The sequence below is a fragment of the Barbus barbus genome, assembly GCF_936440315.1.
Source record: "Barbus barbus genome assembly, chromosome: 19".
NCBI lineage: Eukaryota > Metazoa > Chordata > Actinopteri > Cypriniformes > Cyprinidae > Barbus > Barbus barbus.
In genome coordinates, this window is record NC_136747.1 from 28,672,525 (window position 1) to 28,690,378 (window position 17,854).

At 35.8% G+C, this 17,854-nt stretch overlaps 2 protein-coding genes across 3 annotated transcripts; both read right to left on the reverse strand.

Moving 5' to 3' along the window:
- Positions 1 to 3,917: 3,917 nt before the first annotated feature.
- Positions 3,918 to 6,907, reverse strand: LOC306885617 (uncharacterized protein). Of its 2 annotated transcripts, XM_079442265.1 has the most exons (4): positions 6,034 to 6,907; positions 5,582 to 5,926; positions 5,036 to 5,077; positions 3,918 to 4,915 (listed from the first exon to the last, which is right to left on the reverse strand). In XM_079442265.1, the coding sequence occupies exons 1-4, from the start codon at positions 6,095 to 6,097 to the stop codon at positions 4,707 to 4,709; spliced, it is 660 nt and encodes a 219-aa protein (XP_079298391.1). In that variant the 5' UTR covers positions 6,098 to 6,907; the 3' UTR covers positions 3,918 to 4,706. The 2 variants fall into 2 exon arrangements, with proteins under 2 accessions (XP_079298391.1, XP_079298392.1); XM_079442266.1 differs by lacking the exon at positions 5,036 to 5,077 and having other exon boundaries at positions 3,919 to 4,915; positions 6,034 to 6,152.
- A 1,074-nt stretch (positions 6,908 to 7,981) lies between these two features.
- On the reverse strand, positions 7,982 to 16,995 carry LOC306884980 (uncharacterized protein). Its single transcript, XM_079441262.1, has 6 exons — positions 16,860 to 16,995; positions 12,742 to 12,797; positions 12,158 to 12,445; positions 10,159 to 10,404; positions 9,990 to 10,058; positions 7,982 to 9,867 (listed from the first exon to the last, which is right to left on the reverse strand). Coding segments are annotated over exons 1-6 (822 nt in total). The 5' UTR covers positions 16,862 to 16,995; the 3' UTR covers positions 7,982 to 9,706.
- Between the last annotated feature and the right edge of the window lie 859 nt (positions 16,996 to 17,854).

Below are 17,854 nucleotides of genomic sequence, written 5' to 3' on the forward strand. Positions count from 1 at the left end.
CATTCTGCCAGCATTTGAGTCTTCGTCTCTCCCACCCGTGACAACAAAAGACTCGAAACTTTCAATGTTAGTTTTATTTATAAATTCAACACGTGGATTTCAAATAAAACAATAATCTGGATCTTTGGTTTAATAAATGATTTTTGTCTAATCTTTTTGCTGCTACGAATCGATCCGGAGTATGTAGAACAATAGATAATTATATTATTAATAATCCCACTAAAAATATATATCATCATCGTAACAGAGACTTCACTCATTTAGGGTTTAGTTTTCCCACAAACGGAAACAGCAGACAAAACACAAACTTTATATTTAAAAGCATGAACACTTACATTGTCAAAGCTCTGCATGTTCTCTGCGTCAAAACACTGAAGGTCTAGAACGAACTAAACGGGTTCTTCTTCGCTTCTTCACCTTCTCTTGAAAGTAAAGCGAGCAGCTTGGAAAACAACACAGTCATCTCCTCTCTGTGTTTCAAACTGAACAAACCTCTTTTCTTGGCATCCAAGTCATTTCTTTAGATTAAGATTAAGATCCCCCACCCACCCACCATCCACACTCAAAGAGTAAAACACTGTGGCAGGTGTCGATTTAAAAGTATGCACATTCCTATAGGCTATTCCTATACGTTATTTGTAAATTAAATTAATCTCCAATCCTTCTTTTTATTTATTTACTACTTAAGGTAGGCATGCTGACAATAAAGCCTTCAGCATTGTCTATGACCAGATATGCTTTTAATAGAAAATCCGTGATGACTCATAGCACAGGCGAGGAAACCGCGGAGATTCCGTCTTTTACAGATTTACAGGAAATTACGGTTGTTTTAAAAATAAATAATTTTGCATACTTATTCCCAACACTTAATTAAGTTTAAGTCAGATCTCAAATGACAAGGGATCGACTGATATATAGCCTATATGTATATTTCTTTTATTTATTTATTTCTTTTATTTTTTTCTCCCCACAAGTCCTAAAAGTACAAATATAATTCTGTAAATCGTAATAATGAGATACTTTCTCATAATTTGTATGTATCTCGTCATATTGAGAAACTTTCTCGTAATAAAGACTTATTTTCTCGTAATGATGAGAAACTTTCTCGTAATAAAGACTTACTCCGCGCATGCGCAATGCATGAGCGGCGGCACGCTAGCGACATCTGCTGGTCAAAGCCATGCAGGAACACCGCAAACATTGCTTGTTCTGTAATCTAAAACTGTATCATCTATCATTAAATAACGATTTCAGATAAATTATCTGCATGTAGTCTTGTTAATTTGTAGCACGTACCATCAAGTTACTCTGCCAGATAAATTACGGCTTCAAACATTCCAGACTAATATTTCAGTTAAGAAATACAGGCATTTTATGAAAAAATGAAAGCCATTATGTATATAAACTTAATTTATAGATGTCTATTTCATTGATCTATTAGTTTTATTAGCTGTCCCTTTCATGCATCACATGCTTCATCTCATTTCAAAAGCACAAAGCATCATTGTTTGTTACCACAGCAACCGCTTAGTCTTCAGCATCCCACACCGCTTCTCGCAGGACAAACGCTTAACCTGAAAAATGCTTAACGTGGATTGAAGTACAAAGACAGATTGATCCAAATTCAGTACATAACTTAATGATCATGCTTACTGTACAGGCATTCAGGTGGACCCAAAATATGAATGCAACGCAAAACAGCAACTCTTATGCAGCATTTTCTATAACGGTTTTCTAGGAAAACGCTTAACATGCAACTTTGGGTGTTGTGTTCAGATTCTGAGTTCTTATGCTTGCCTGTATGCATGATCAATAATACTGTATCCTGAATTAGTCATTGTACTTTAAGCCAGCATTTTTCACGTTCACATATCCTGCAAGAAGCGGTGTGGGTTGCTGAAAACCAAGCGGTTGCCATGGTAATGAACAACTATGCTTTGTGCTAGTGAGAGGAGATTGGGCTGCTGTATAAACATTGTGGGTTTATGCATGTGATGCATGAATGTGACAGCTAATAAAAACTAACAAATCATCGAAATGAATTTGTTAAGTTTATGTGTAATGGCTTTCTTTTCTTCATAAAATGCGTGTGATTTTTGTTGGAATATATTCCTCTATATCTGAAGCCATGAACTTCATTGTCTGGCAGAGTAACAAAAGACTAAAATCAGTAAACATCTGGATATATGGAAAGATATTTTTTAAACATTATTCTTATTCATTTTGAATTGATTAACCTTTTATTATCTTGTACAGAATCTCCAGAACCTCATTCACAGAATGGATCCAAACAACTCAGTAAGTAAAAGAGGAGGCATTGAGGGCTTTACAATATATTTATACAGTGATCTTAAAACTAAAATTCATCTTCCTTCCCTCTCTAGAGCACTGGATTGGACCGGCTGGGCTGCCTGTGTATTTTTGGGTGTTTTTTTGGTGGTATTGCCTCTTTTAAAAAACAAAGATACACCATATAGATGGAGGTCTGAGTAGGTTCTACATTTGATGAAGAACTATCGCCGTGACCATTAAAAACTATGTTCTGGATGGTATGAATGTACCAAAGTCATGTTGTAATTTATTTGCCATCCATATCCACATCTGAGTTTACAAGATGGGATCAATTCAGAATTCACTGTTTAAATCCTGTTTTTTACCACTGCCGAGCAATGAATGGTAACTGTGCGCTTTGATGTAATTCACATGCATTTTAAAGAGGTACACTTTTATTACTGAAAGAAATAACTATTTATTTATTTATGTATTTATTCATTTTCATGGACATTTTATATAATCTTTTTGACCCTAATGTAAAAGTCACTTTGGATAAAAGTGTCTGGTAAATGAATAAATATAAATGTTAATAATCACTAAAACCCTAATAAACAACCCCCAAATGGAATATCAGGCTGAAATGATGGGTGCAGTTCCCTAAAAAAAATCACACCTGTGATAAAATACAAAAATAACATGCAAGGAAACAGAAAGTTTATGACTTGATGGCTCCGTTTCCAGCTTCTCCTATGACTGTGTATCGAATTCACTTAAACCATTAAAGCTTTCCTCTGAATGTTTGTGCCATCTTGTCAAATTTATATCAGCCATAAACCCTGCACAGCTACTAACTCTGAAAATATGACTATACATTGTAGCAACACCTCCCCTTTTACCTTTCGTTAAACAGGCATCTCTATAGTGTGATATCTAGGTGAAAGAGTCTCTATGTGCTGAGAATTAACTGACTTCTGTGACGTGAGGCGGCTAGCAGACGGTCGGTTTAGCCAGTCTGTCTGCTTCCTGACCTGGGCCCCAGTTAGTCAAGTACGAACTCTAAGACTATATTTCTAGAGAGAAGAGCGGCGCCACCCCAGGACGGATAAAGACCATCTCTTTTCAACAGTTCAGGTCTGCCTCAAAAACTCGTCCAATTGTCTATGAAACCTATGTTATTCTGCAGGCACCACTTAGACAGCCAGCCATTGAGTGACAGCAGTCTGCTATGTATCTCATCACCCCGGTAAGCAGGGAGCGGACCAGAGCATATTATGGTGTCTGACATCGTACTTGCAAGTTCTCCCACCTCTTTAACATTATTTTTAGTGATCTCCGACTGGCGAAGTCAAAAATCATTTGAATAACAATCTTACTGAATTTACATTTAGCATTAGCAGCACTTTTACCGGGCGCATTGGCTCCTGGTAAACAATGGACTATGGTGGCTGGTGTCTCTATTTTCACGTTCCGTACAATAGAATCCCCAATAACTAGAGCACTTTCATCAGGTTTCTCAGTGGATGCGTCACTGAGTGGGGAGAACCTGTTTGATGATTTGATCAAAATGAAATACTTGGATGGGTGAAATGCAGAGCACAAGTTCTGAGTATGGGTTACACACACCAAGTCCACACGTGTGTTTTTATGAAGATATAAGGTCCGTTTTATTTCAAGAACACTTTCAACACAGAGTTACACTCCGGGGAACATCAACAACACATGCTTATTCACCTGTCTTTTAATTACTCTCTCTTCCATTTTAGCCAGCACTTAATCTGTTAAATAATGAATGATTGTATTTTCAGGGTTAGTATAGAAATTATGAGTATATTGTTTGTGTATTGTCATTTATGGATCCAATGATCCTGTCAATGTAAACACCTTAAGTCCAACACAGATTTCCCCTTTGGGGACAATAAAGTGTATTTCATTTCATTTAATCAAGATTATTGTGCTAAAGAAGATATTTACATTTAGATTTTCTCTTGAAGACAGTTTACAAGTACATATGTCTAAAGAGCCAGACACTTTAATACCTAAAATACACTTTAATACCTTTAAGTCCTGCTGGTTTAATGTCATGAAAGCATTTGTTTGCTTGAATTGGCTGTGACAGAAGCGGTGTGCTGGCTCAATTGGCTCAATCTAGCTTAAAACATTACACTCTAGCTTGATATTGATATTGAATTATGTTGCATTAAAACAGTAGAAGTAATAATACTTTTTTATTTAACTGAATCTCATTGACAAGCACAAATGAACCACCTGAATAATAACCATAACAATTAATGACAAGTTTCACTGGTGCTGAAAAAGGTGGCATTTGCCTTAACATCTCTACAGTTTTCTGTTTTAATTTGTGTTAATTTAAACCAATGCTGATTTAAGGGACAGTGCAAAGCTCAGATTGTAGAATAAAGCACATAAATGTGTCAATTATCTGATTCGTGCTGAATCAAAGATGAATGTTTGGCTGCAGCCCATCCTTCCTGCCAACCGTGATGGTGAATGATTCTTCCTGCGATGACTGTAGCCACAAAAAACACCAACACAGCCAGACCAACACCACCGAACATCAGCACTCGCTCCATCAGCGTCACCTCCTCCAACATCAATGCCTTCTCTTTCGTAGTCCCTTCATCTACAGACAGACAGATACAGAAGAAATATTCAGATTTTAACCCGAAAGTGTTACTTGCAATAAGTGCTGGATCTCCACTGTACAGAGCATGAAAAATGAAATGAACGACCAACATATTACCTGTGTTGTCAACTTCTTTTGTTTTTTCTGTTACAAATAGACCTGTAAATATATGATTCGTTTATCAAACTCACACACACACAAAACTGTTTTAATTGTTGGTTGTATATGGGAGAGTGGGTTAAGATTTAATTTGTTCCTTATGCAACTGACATTTCAGAGCCTTTTTCAGATTAAATAAATAATTACAATTATTCACTGTGTCCAAACTTTTGATATGTATGTTTGTGATCTAAAAATGAACACACACACAAACACAAACATACACATATTCATCACATAAAAGCATTTTTCCCACCCATGTGCTGCTAAAATCATGTACAGATCTCATCTTGGCTGTCTCATCTGACCCATTCCTCTTACATAGACAAGATTGTAAACATTTACATATACATTTATGCATTTAGCAGGCGCTTTTATCCAAAGCGACTTACATTTTTGCATTCAAGTTACAGTTTTTTACATTTTTTAATGCTAGCGCCATGCTCTACTATTTGAGCTACAGGAAAGCTGTAAAGACATGATGGAAAAACTGAAATCTGTTACCCTCGATCTCTAGTCTGATGGGTTTGTTGAAGAACATCTCTGGAGCATCAGACTTTGTTCCACAGAAATAAAGACCAGAATCTGACTCTGTTACTCCAGAAATAACCAGCGTGACTCTGGTGACCCAATCTTCTGCAGTCATTTTCAGCCGAGAGCTGTTTGGATTGTAGTTGATCAGGAGTTTTCTTCCTTTTTCGTCCTTCTCTGCCGCAACCAGTAGCTCGAGTTGTTCGGATTTGAGGTGATACCAGGCGACTTCATATTGGTTTGTCATGCTGCAGTTCAGACTGATGCTTTCTCCCATCTGAACTCTTATCAGATCAGAAGATCCTCGTACTGACGCATCTGAAGACACATTTATAAAGATAAAAACAGGTCATTTAAAACTTTTAATAGCTGTTGTATTTGAGGTTGATGTTAATTTCATTATGTTTGAAATAAAATATATTTACCAATGGATGTGATCTGCATAATCCAACAAGAAAATACACTGAAGAAGAAAATGACTTTCCCCATCGTGCCTGTTGTTCATAAAGGTGTTAAACTACAGGTTTCATCTCAATGCAGAGCCCCTAAACCACAGAGTGTTTCCACTTCCTTCCAGACCTATGTAAGCATTGAATAATAGTGTCTAACGCAGATCAACTGTATTAAAATTCTCAGTAGCAAATTGTAGTTTGTCTACTTTAGTTTGCAAAGCATTAGCTGACAAGACTTGGTTAAGTGTGTGTAGACTTGTGAGTCCATGAAATATTCCAGGTTAAGGTTTCAAGTTGGGCTCTATGAACAGCATCTGGGAGATGCTTTTGTCCATTAGATAAAAATTTATTTAAAAAAATGTGCAGATACATATTATGCCTCCTCTGAGGGAGGAAGTCATATTTCTTGTAAGGTAGCATAAAACAGGAAGCTTGGACTGTTCAATTCTGAAAAAAGTGAACAACAAAATGATAAACAGATTCTTTAAATGTTTAAAGGAGGCTAAATTATTTAAATGACACATTTAAATATAAAGACAACAGAATGTAATCACATTCTCTATAGAACATCTTTTATGAACTGCAGTCAATGAATCTCACTGAGCAGTAGTTCATTCTCCAGCTTATACACTGAGCAAAGCAATACGACTGAAATAAAACAAGCTGGAAAAACTAACTCAAAGACTACAAACCTAAAATTATCCCAACAGTCCTCAAGCATATTGATGAATCTCTTCAGGTACCAGGCATTAGCATAGTGAAATGATGTAGACTTGTTTAATTCATATGTTTACTTTTAAGCAATATTCCTGCAGTGCAGTCACAAACAGTGCAAAAACCAGAACTCCCAAGACATGACTGCTCACATATTTAATGATCAAAAACTTAATAGTTAATAAGGAAGATGCCAAGAAAAGCATTACAATAATCTGATTGAATGTATATGTGTGTGGCAAGTGTAATGTTGTTACACTAGATTATTAAAATTACTAATAAACAGGGCTTTTATTTTGAAATTTGAATTAGGAGAGATTGCATGAGTGAAGTATGGTCTTGTGGCTAATAGCACAACATGTAAGTGTTATTTTCAGTTTTTTTATAGAGGTATATTTATATGTCTGTAATATTATTATAATAATCTCTAAAAAAATGTATTCAAAATAGGCTTTATAAAATGAAATTGTCTAAAAGTGTTAAATAACAGCCTAATAATTATGGTTCAAACAAAATGATATCAAAATAACTGATGTTAAATTACAAAATTAAAAGCCCCCCCAAAATCTCATATAAAGAGTGTTTTGCTTGGCATTTCAGATAGCTCTAAAAAGGAAAGTGCCTGTTACCACAGACTAGTTTCACTTCAGATTTATAGTAGACCACCTCAGGTTGTCACTCACCAAAAATCAGGCAAGTCTGATGTTGCATTACAAAATAAAAGCCCCTTTCCTTTTTAGAGCTATCTGAAATGCTAAATAAAACACCCTTTATATGAGATTTTGGAGGGCTTTTATTTTGTAATGCAACATATTTATTATTATTATTTAATTTTATAAGGCCTATTTTAAATACATTTTTTTAGAGATTATTATACAATTACAGACAGTTAATCTGATATTACTTTAGACAGAAAGTGAAGTGACATACAGCCAGGTGACCCATACTCGGAATTCGTGCTCTGCATTTAACCCATCCAACGTGCACACACACACACACACACACACACAGCATTGAACACACACACACACACACCATGAACACACACCCGGAGCAGTGGGCAGCCATTTATAGTATTGTATTGTTTTTCTGTATTTTCCTTTTTCATAACATTTATATTATCATAGTTCTTGAACTGTCAATGTTTGTCGTGATGCTCGCTCTCTTTTGCGGGATGTCATGGCGATGAGAGAAACAACTGCATCTTCATGTGAGGTCTCTTTTATTAACAACACAACACAGAAACAAATCCACTATGTGTATAAAGTCCATCAAGCATTGCACTGTTCCTGGCTTTTGAGCAACTCATATTGCTCTGTGTTTGTTTATGGTAGCTTAGTTTCATCCCTGGGATGATAGGAGGATCCATCAGATCATTTTCAAGTTCATTATTTGTTTAACAGTTAAACAATACAAAAAACTAATAATTCTTCAAAACCATCATTCTTACAAATAATTATTCTTATCAAATGTGGTTTACAACATGTACAAAGAGGCTCCTGAATAACTCAGGCACCTATATTTTAAATGAACATTTAAAGGTGCCATAGAATGCATTGATACAGTATTTTAAATTGTTCTCTGATATCTACACAGAAGGTATGTGGCTTAGGTAAGGGCAAAAAATCTCCAGAAACGATTTTACATTCCATTTACAACCCTAGGATTTCTCCCTAGAATGAAACGGTCTGTTATTGGCTTATTTGGCAGGGTCATGAATAATAATGAGCTCTGCTCTGATTGGCTGTTTCACAGTGCTGCTCAATGTTGAGCTCTGCTCTGATTGGCTGTTTCACAGTACAGCTCATCAGCAAGAAGGAAGCACAGGGAGGAAAATATATATTTAAATACTTTCTCTCGCAGTTATATCGTCGGGTAATTATACTGTATATAAAACACGGGCATCAGGCCGCCGTTATTAATATGCGAGGCATTGAAACTGCTTTTGAACGATCCATCGTTCTCGTTATAGTTTCACTTCCAAGAGACGCGATCACACAAACTATGTTTACATTATGGAGCAACAGTACTTATCACACATTTCACAAGATCAGATGCTTGTCAGTGGTGCTCAGGATCTGTAAGTCATTCGCCATCATCCTCATCTCTCCTTACTGAGAGTGAAATCGTATGTACTGTAACAGGCTACCGCTAGCAAGGAGCTAACCATGTCCCTTTAGTGGCTCGCGTTATTTGCTTTCTGTGCCTTTCTGAATACAGACACCAACCCATCCCTGCACTTCACACCCCCTGCACGGCCTGGAACATAACATTTATTGTGTTATTTTCGCTGTTGTCCGCGCTTGTTTATTTACAATACCTGCAGAGCTTCTGATGGTTCGGCCGGCTTAGAACAAGGGCGGGTTTATGCAAATGTTGGGGGCGTAGTGATCCCGACTGTTGCGTCACAGTCGGTGTTATGTTCTGATTCGCCTGTTTTTCAGTGGTCTTTTTTAATCACGAGATTTACATATGAAGGAGAAAACTATGGTGTTTGAGGCTCACTGTATGTCATTTCCATGTACAGAACTGTTATTATTTAAATATGCCAGGGTAAAGACAGTTTTTCATTCTATGGCACCTTTAAAGGCAACAGCAGTGAGCACTGTAAGAAAAAAACAAAACAACAACAAACAGTGATATTTACAGTACGGTCTTAATTTAAATTTACAGTAAAAATAATAACTGATAGAATGATAATATACCAATCCACAGTTATGCACCATATATAGTACACTACAGAAACATTCTGTTAACCAATTAACAGGCTTTTACTGTAGCATTTTTACAGTCTTTCACTGTTAAAATGAAAAACTCCCTAAAGACATTTAATATGGAAAAAAACAACTTGTATGGAACAGAGACTCAACTTTGGACTCAGAATCCTCAGAATTTTGCTCTGAAGTCAAACTACAAGTAACCAGTGGTGTTGCTAGCTGTTTTGGGCCCCTTGTACAATCTCTTGCAATTGGACCCCAAGGTGAGGTTCATGTTCTGGGTTTCTGTGCCGACGTTGGTATATCCTGATGACAGCAATAACGATGAGCAGAAGCACCAGAAGCCCACACACAGACAGCACAACATTCACTACAGCTGGAAGGGGAAAGGTGGGAGGAGAACACCATTTAAAAAAAAAAAATCTTCTTTTTCTTCTACTTTTTTTAACTGACTACTTAAAGATTTTGTAAAGCTCTCAATGCCTTCTGTTTACTTACTATTTTTTGATTCATCAGTTTTGTCATCTTCTGTGTCTGTCTGTGTTTCCTTTGACTGTGTACTAGATCCTGTAGAGAATATTGAAAGGTTAGAAAGGTTAAAATCATAAATTAATATCAGCTGTCAAATACCTCCAATATTTCTAAACATTCATTGATCTTCTCTCACCTTTGACTGTCACTGTGATCAAGATTTCTCCATCAGAGTCCAGAACTCTGTATATTCCTGCATCATTGGCTGTAAACTCTTTGATGGTGAGGTTTCCATCAGTGTCAGTCATATGATGATCCAAGACCCCATCTCTTCTGTTCCACACCTCCCTCCACTCTCCACTGGAGTTAGTCTTTACTTTATCAGCGTTGGTCAAGAGAACATCCAACTTCAGCTCCTCGCCTGATTTCACAGAAATCTCCGCTGAGGAGCAACAGAAAGATGCATATCCTTAATCATTATTATAATGGTGTCAATCAATCAAGGCCTTAAACATGCATTTAGGATTAAGTGGACAAATTTTATCATTTAAAAAAGAAAAACAGCCATATTGGACTCAACTAATCTGAATATTAGACGGGACATGTCTCAGTAACCAAGTTTCCATCCAAGGATTTTTTTTGCAAAAAAATATTTAGCGCTTTAAAATATTTACGATATAGCTGATGGAAATGGCAATTATCGATTAAATTTCTCATGTGTCGACAAAATCTTTTTCCGTTTAACTTTAGCGCATAAATTCCATATCCATATTCCATAAATGCCGCAAAAATTTGTTTGGAAACACATTTTGTCGAGAAAAGGGGTTTTCCCTGTAGTTCAAAAGAGCATTAAATCATATTCATATTATTAAATTGTATCTAAAATTATTTTATACATGGTAAGAAAAAGACGAGTTACCTCTCAAACATACTTATCTTAATTTGGTGTTAGCAGGCTAGCCTACGTTTACATGAATATTATTAATTTCTTTTACAGTGCACTGTTCAGTTTAAATAGCCTGTAGTCCGTGCCTTTCAGCTTGACCACCATAACCCCGTGATATTATGCCAAGCACATTTTGTTTTACATGAACGTGAAGTACAAAAGTTTAAATTAATTAGTTTTGGCTTGTTAGCTTCTTATATTTTTATGCTTGCTTTGTCGTGAGTTATTTCTACCGTTAAATTTAAATGATTTGTTGTGGAGTGAGGGGAAATAAAATATTTTTTTCATGTTTCTTCAATATTTTTTGGCTGACTGTATCTTATTATGACATGAACAGGCTGCATTGTGGAGTCAGTAGGCTATGCTTAATTGCACGTGAGGTGCCGGCACCATCGCTTGTGTTTTTATTAGTTTTTTTCCTAAAGTAGAAACAACTTGCACTAGCCTACTCCTTCATTTGTGGTCATATAAGAGTAAGACATTATTCAAAACTCTTCAAAATATTTATTTTATTTGTGTACATTCACAATGAAAAACAAAACTTACTTTTGTGAAATAAAGGAAAACTGCCGCTTTCTCAAGAGTGCATCACAAAAATGAACCGAAATTCTGCATATAGGCTGCTGATTATTGCAGTTTTTTTTTTCTTTCGTTTTGTTATTTCATTAATTATGAAATAATTTGTAATGGGTCAAGCCACCTATCAATTTAAATTTAATTGAATTGTAATTTAACAATCTTGTCGGTTAACGGTTAATATGGCTTAACGACCGTCGGTTAGGAGAAATAAAATAACCGGAATGAACATTCATATTTCCTATAAACGTTAATCAGAAAAATTATAATAATACAACTGCAACTGTTTATGATCATTGCTTGATTATCAACAGTGGCCTATCTAGCTAGTCTATAACAAAGTAAAAAAAAAAAAAAAACACATGATACTTAAAAATTATTTTATGTAGGCCTATACAATTTAATATAGGGTTACGCGACAATTCGTTTTTTTAGGGATGACGTCATGACGCTCACCATTTTATCGGTAAAAGGCCAGTTGGATGGAAACAGGCTGTAGACAGGAAATTTCAGCAGTTTTTTTTTTAACGCATATCTATCTGTCGATAACAAAACAGCGCAAAATCTGGATGGAAACTTGATTAGTGTTTCTGCTGCTTACATGCAATACCAACACAATTGCTAAAGGAAAAACAAAGCACATGCTGATGGTTTTGATCAGTTTTTACTTTACCATCAATATGAAGCTGATACTCTCTGGTTTGTTGCTTCAGCTCTGCCTGATCATTAATGTAATGAACTCGTTGAATGTATTTCCCAGCGTCACTCAGTCTCAGATCCTTGATGACGATGTCACACACTCCTTTTTTAAATACACGTCCATTACATTCTTCAGTCTTACAAACAGGGATGTCTTTTGACAGACCCTTTAAAAAAACATCAAACATGTTTCTGGCCTCAAATTTACATGGCAGGGTAGCGCTGCCACCATTTTTTCCTTGTACATCTGTAGAGGTGGTTTCTGCAAACACAGACAGTATAATATTCAATACAAACTGTCAACAATACTATAAATGTATATGAAGTTATTTTAGTCACTTGCTCATGTGTCATGCTCACACGTCTAAGTGGATTCAGTAATTGTGAACTGATGGTGGAGTTTCTCCAATATTATGCTTATAGAAACGCTCGTAAAGATTAATGTTGAATTAAATTCTCTCAAATTTCTGAGTGACGCAAGAGAGTAACAATCGAGTAACTCTACCTGGAACTTAAAACCAAGCATTGTCTCAATTTATATACAAAAATCATACTGACCGCTATAAATAATAATGCAAAACATCAGCAGCAAATGTTTCCAGAACCGGTTGAACCTGAAAACAGAAGAGCTGGAATGAGACAGATGCAGACTACACTTTATTTGTACAAGACGAAAATGAATCATGGCTTCGCTGTAAAAGATTGTGCAGTTAAATAACAGTAATGTACTGGCAGCAGAGTAGCCAGTAATGTACTGTTAATTTACAGCCCTCTACCGTTAATTTACAGCTCTCCATGTTTACAGCATGTTACTGTTATTCTACCAGGGAAATTAACTCTGCTCCAATAGCTTCATACAGTTTGAGTTTAAAATATTAGTATTCATATGGCGTTAGTAATGTGAACTTATATCTTTGAGTCCACTGAGAAAAACTATTTCTTAGTATAAAACTGCAAACACTTTAAATAACTGAAAACATGTCTTTAACTCAAATCATTTCAGTTCATCATCAGCTACAGCACATGCATGTTCTGGAGTATTTAATGAAAAGATCATAGCTGGTTAATCAACTTCACAGTTACTGTCTTTAAATAAAGCAGCAGAGCATCAGTGTTGGTGTCCCATCAACAAAATCCTCAGTTTTATATGAACTCTTATAATGTGTGCACACTAGAGAGTGTTAGAGTAACACTGAATCAGTGCTGAAGTTCATGAGATAATTCTGTGATTAATTAAGTGCTGATTGAGCATTAGTGATGAACAGATGCTGTTAACAAGCAGAATCACTGAATGAAAGAGAAACATAAGAACTACAACTGACTTTAGCCACAGCCGAAGATGAAATCAACTGAAATAAAGACATTAAATCTCTCAAGATCTGATTAACCTGTTAGCCAGCACCCTCTATTTTGGGCCTCACAGGTGAAAATGACCTACCTAAATTAAAATGGTAACAGTTCCTGACAACAGTGTGCTACACACACAATTTAGGTATCTTTGGAAAGAAGACACTCTTGACTTTACTATCCATCATCCAGAGTTGATAATACTAATATAAAAAGTTATAGACACTGACGTGCCTTGAAAAATGTTTTTCCACACTGAATGTTTTTTTTATTTCATATACAAATACATGAAATAAGTCCTGGAGCAATCCAGAAAAGTAATGGGTTGAAAGTCACGAGTTTCATGAGTTATATTTCAAATTTGAAGACGATACCATGAAAAATGAAATTCCAGCAAAAAAAAATTGACAATATTTCTAGTGCCCCCACCCCCTGTTTGAGGAAAAACAACCACCAAATGTATTGCAGAATTATACAAACTATTTTAGTCATTATACAGGTCCTTCTCAAAAAATTAGCATATTGTGATAAAGTTCATTATTTTCTGTAATGTACTGATAAACATTAGACTTTCATATATTTTAGATTCATTACAACACAACTGAAGTCGTTCAAGCCTTTTATTGTTTTAATATTGATGATTTTGGCATACAGCTCATGAAAACCCAAAATTCCTATCTCAAAAAATTTGCATATTTCATCCGACCAATAAAAGAATGACCATTATGTTCATTTATGCACTCAATACTTGGTTGGGAATCCTTTTGCAGAAATGACTGCTTCAATGCGGCGTGGCATGGAGGCAATCAGCCTGTGGCACTGCTGAGGTGTTATGGAGGCCCAGGATGCTTCGATAGCGGCCTTAAGCTCATCCAGAGTGTTGGGTCTTGCGTCTCTCAACTTTCTCTTCACAATATCCCACAGATTCTCTATGGGGTTCAGGTCAGGAGAGTTGGCAGGCCAATTGAGCACAGTAATACCATGGTCAGTAAACCATTTACCAGTGGTTTTGGCACCGTGAGCAGGTGCCAGGTCGTGCTGAAAAATGAAATCTTCATCTCCATAAAGCTTTTCAGCAGATGGAAGCATGAAGTGCTCCAAAATCTCCTGATAGCTAGCTGCATTGACCCTGCCCTTGATAAAACACAGTGGACCAACACCAGCATCACTGACTGTGGGTACTTGACACTGGACTTCAGGCATTTTGGCATTTCCCTCTCCCCAGTCTTCCTCCAGACTCTGGCACCTTGATTTCCGAATGACATGCAAAATTTGCTTTCATCCGAAAAACGTACTTTGGACCACTGAGCAACAGTCCAGTGCTGCTTCTCTGTAGCCCAGGTCAGGCACTTCTGCCGCTGTTTCTGGTTCAAAAGTGGCTTGACCTGGGGAATGCGGCACCTGTAGCCCATTTCCTGCACACGCCTGTACACGGTGGCTCTGGATGTTTCTACTCCAGACTCAGTCCACTGCTTCCGCAGGTCCCCCAAGGTCTGGAATCGGTCCTTCTCCACAATCTTCCTCAGGGTCCGGTCACCTCTTCTCGTTGTGCTGCGTTTTCTGCCACACTTTTTCCTTCCCACAGACTTCCCACTGAGGTGCCTTGATACAGCACTCTGGGAACAGCCTATTCGTTCAGAAATGTCTTTCTGTGTCTTACCCTCTTGCTTGAGGGTAGAACCTTTTCATGATATGCAAATTTTTTGAGATTTTCATGAGCTGTATGCCAAAATCATCAATATTAAAACAATAAAAGGCTTGAACTACTTCAGTTGTGTTGTAATGAATCTAAAATATATGAAAGTCTAATGTTTATCAGTACATTACAGAAAATAATGAACTTTATCACAATATGCTAATTTTTTGAGAAGGACCCGTAAATACTCCTGCATAGTGTTTCAATTATAAAATAATAGACAGAATTTTAGACATCATATAAGTGATTTATTTGAGCACTAAAAAATACAAAAATAATTGAGTAATAAAAAAGAAAAAAAAATAGAAAAAATTGCTTTGTATGTAGCTTTGCACATACTCAAGTATATACTCTGATTGCCAGACATAAACTGATATTGACAGACATTCACACTGATTGCAGTCAGTAATCACACGCTGTTATCACTGTTATTTTGCCGTATCATAATAGCATAAATAACATAAAAATAATTAAAATAAAACACACCACTTCATTAAAGACTGAATAAGATCAGAGAAGCAGGCTGCTATATGATGATTTCAATCCAAAAACACTTGCTTAAAGTTTTTTTTTTTTTTTTTTTTTTTTGGCTTTTGTTGCTACAACAAATGAGTTTTACAAAACAAAGTTATAGCAACCAAAAAAATCTAGTATTAAAAAGCTGATGCTGATTCTGAGATGTGTGTTTCATGGCACTTTAGAGCTTTTTTCCCCCTTTCTCGTAATTGAAACTATGTCATTATTACGAGAAAGTTTCTCATTACGAAACAAAGTCATCAATACAAGAAATCTTCGGTAACACTTTATTTAGATAGTCCACTTTAGTCATTCTACTAACAGTAAGTAACTTTGCAACTACATGTCAACTAGCAGTCATTAGAGTATTAGTAGACTGTCTTCTTAATATCTTCTAACACTTTATTTTGATGCGTCCACAACATACAACATACTGACTATCAGAAACTTTAACCAAATTTTCTCAAGAAACAAGAAACTACAAGAAACTAAGTCATTATTACGAGAAGGTTTCTCAATATAACAAGATACTAAGTCATAATTATGAGAAAGTATCTCATTATTATGACTTACAGAATTATATTTTTTCTCAAGGTGGTGGAAACGGGCTTCCATAGGTTAGTGTAGCAAAAACCATGGTTAATTTGTGGTTACCATGGTTTACCTATAGTAACCATGTTTTTTTGGTTTTATTTGTAATAAAGCATTGTCCATTTTCGTAAGGGTTTATATACAGAGATAAAATGCTTTGAACTGTAAAAATATGACTAAATATTTGCTTTGATTTTGTCTGAATATTTTATAAGCAGATAATTTATGACGAAAATGTCCAGTAAGAAACATCAAACTTTCATAAATGATATTTGTGTAATGCTCAAAACAACCAGTCAAACTCAAAACACAAACAACAGGCTTTAGAAATTCAGTAACAATCAAATTATTATATTATATTAATAACCCAACTAAAAAAAACTATCCTCATAATCTCATGAACGCATTCAGCAAATCATGCCGACTCATTTCCACATTTAGATTTTCACGAACAGAAACACAACTATTGGTGTAAGAACACAAAAACACACAGGCTGAATTGATATTTAAAAAGAGGAGAACTTACATGGTGGACGTTCTGTGCGAGTCTTATGTTCTGGCATCAGTACTTTGTGAACCACATGTTTAGTGAGATTTGCGTAAGAATGAAACTAAAAGTATTCAAAGAATACAAAATAAACATTTGTTGCCTCCTACTACGGTGGCTGAGAGAGCTCAAGACACTGCAACTAAGAACACATTTTAATCTGACAACACGTGTTATGAATAACACAAACGAATGCAGAAACACTCTGCAAATGGGGGTATATTTCAAACATCGCCTGACAGGTCTTTCATTTATAAACCTGTAAAATATCATACAGGGCAAAAAATAACATACAACAAGAAGTCAGACAGAAATGCCTACTTTTTTACTGAGTTTTACATTATATTTACATAACTTGCTTGTTGTGCCCAAGTATAAACTCTCTACGGTGGGTGGTAGAGCTTTCTGTATTAAAGCCCTAGGATATGGAATAAGCTGTCCCATAATGTTCATGCTGCCTCATCTCTCCAGACCTTTAAGCCTCAACTTAAAACTCATCTATTCACTTTGTTCTCTAAATAACTCTTCTACCTCTATGTTTCCCCTTTCTTCAACTTCTGTCTATATGACACATTACCGTTTTCTTGACATAGCCTAATCGATTTTCACTAAATGATTGCGAGACCTCGTGTTGTTAATTATCTGTAGTTCCTTGTTGTCAACATGTTTGTATGATTGTTTCCTCTGATTGTTTGGTGTATTTTGTTTGCCAATTGCTTGTATTATTTTATAAAGTGACCTTGGATTCTTGAAAGGCGCTATAAAAATAAAACATTATTATTATTGTATTATTAACTTGTGATTAACTGTGCATTAAGCATGAATTCATGCATATTTGTGCACCCATACTGTAAAGTGTTACCGAGATATTTTTATACACTTGTGAAATATTAGTCATAAGAGTCATAAAATATCTTTACAGAAAAACCTAAAGGAGAATGCAATAGACATTACTTTAGCTTTATGTATATAAA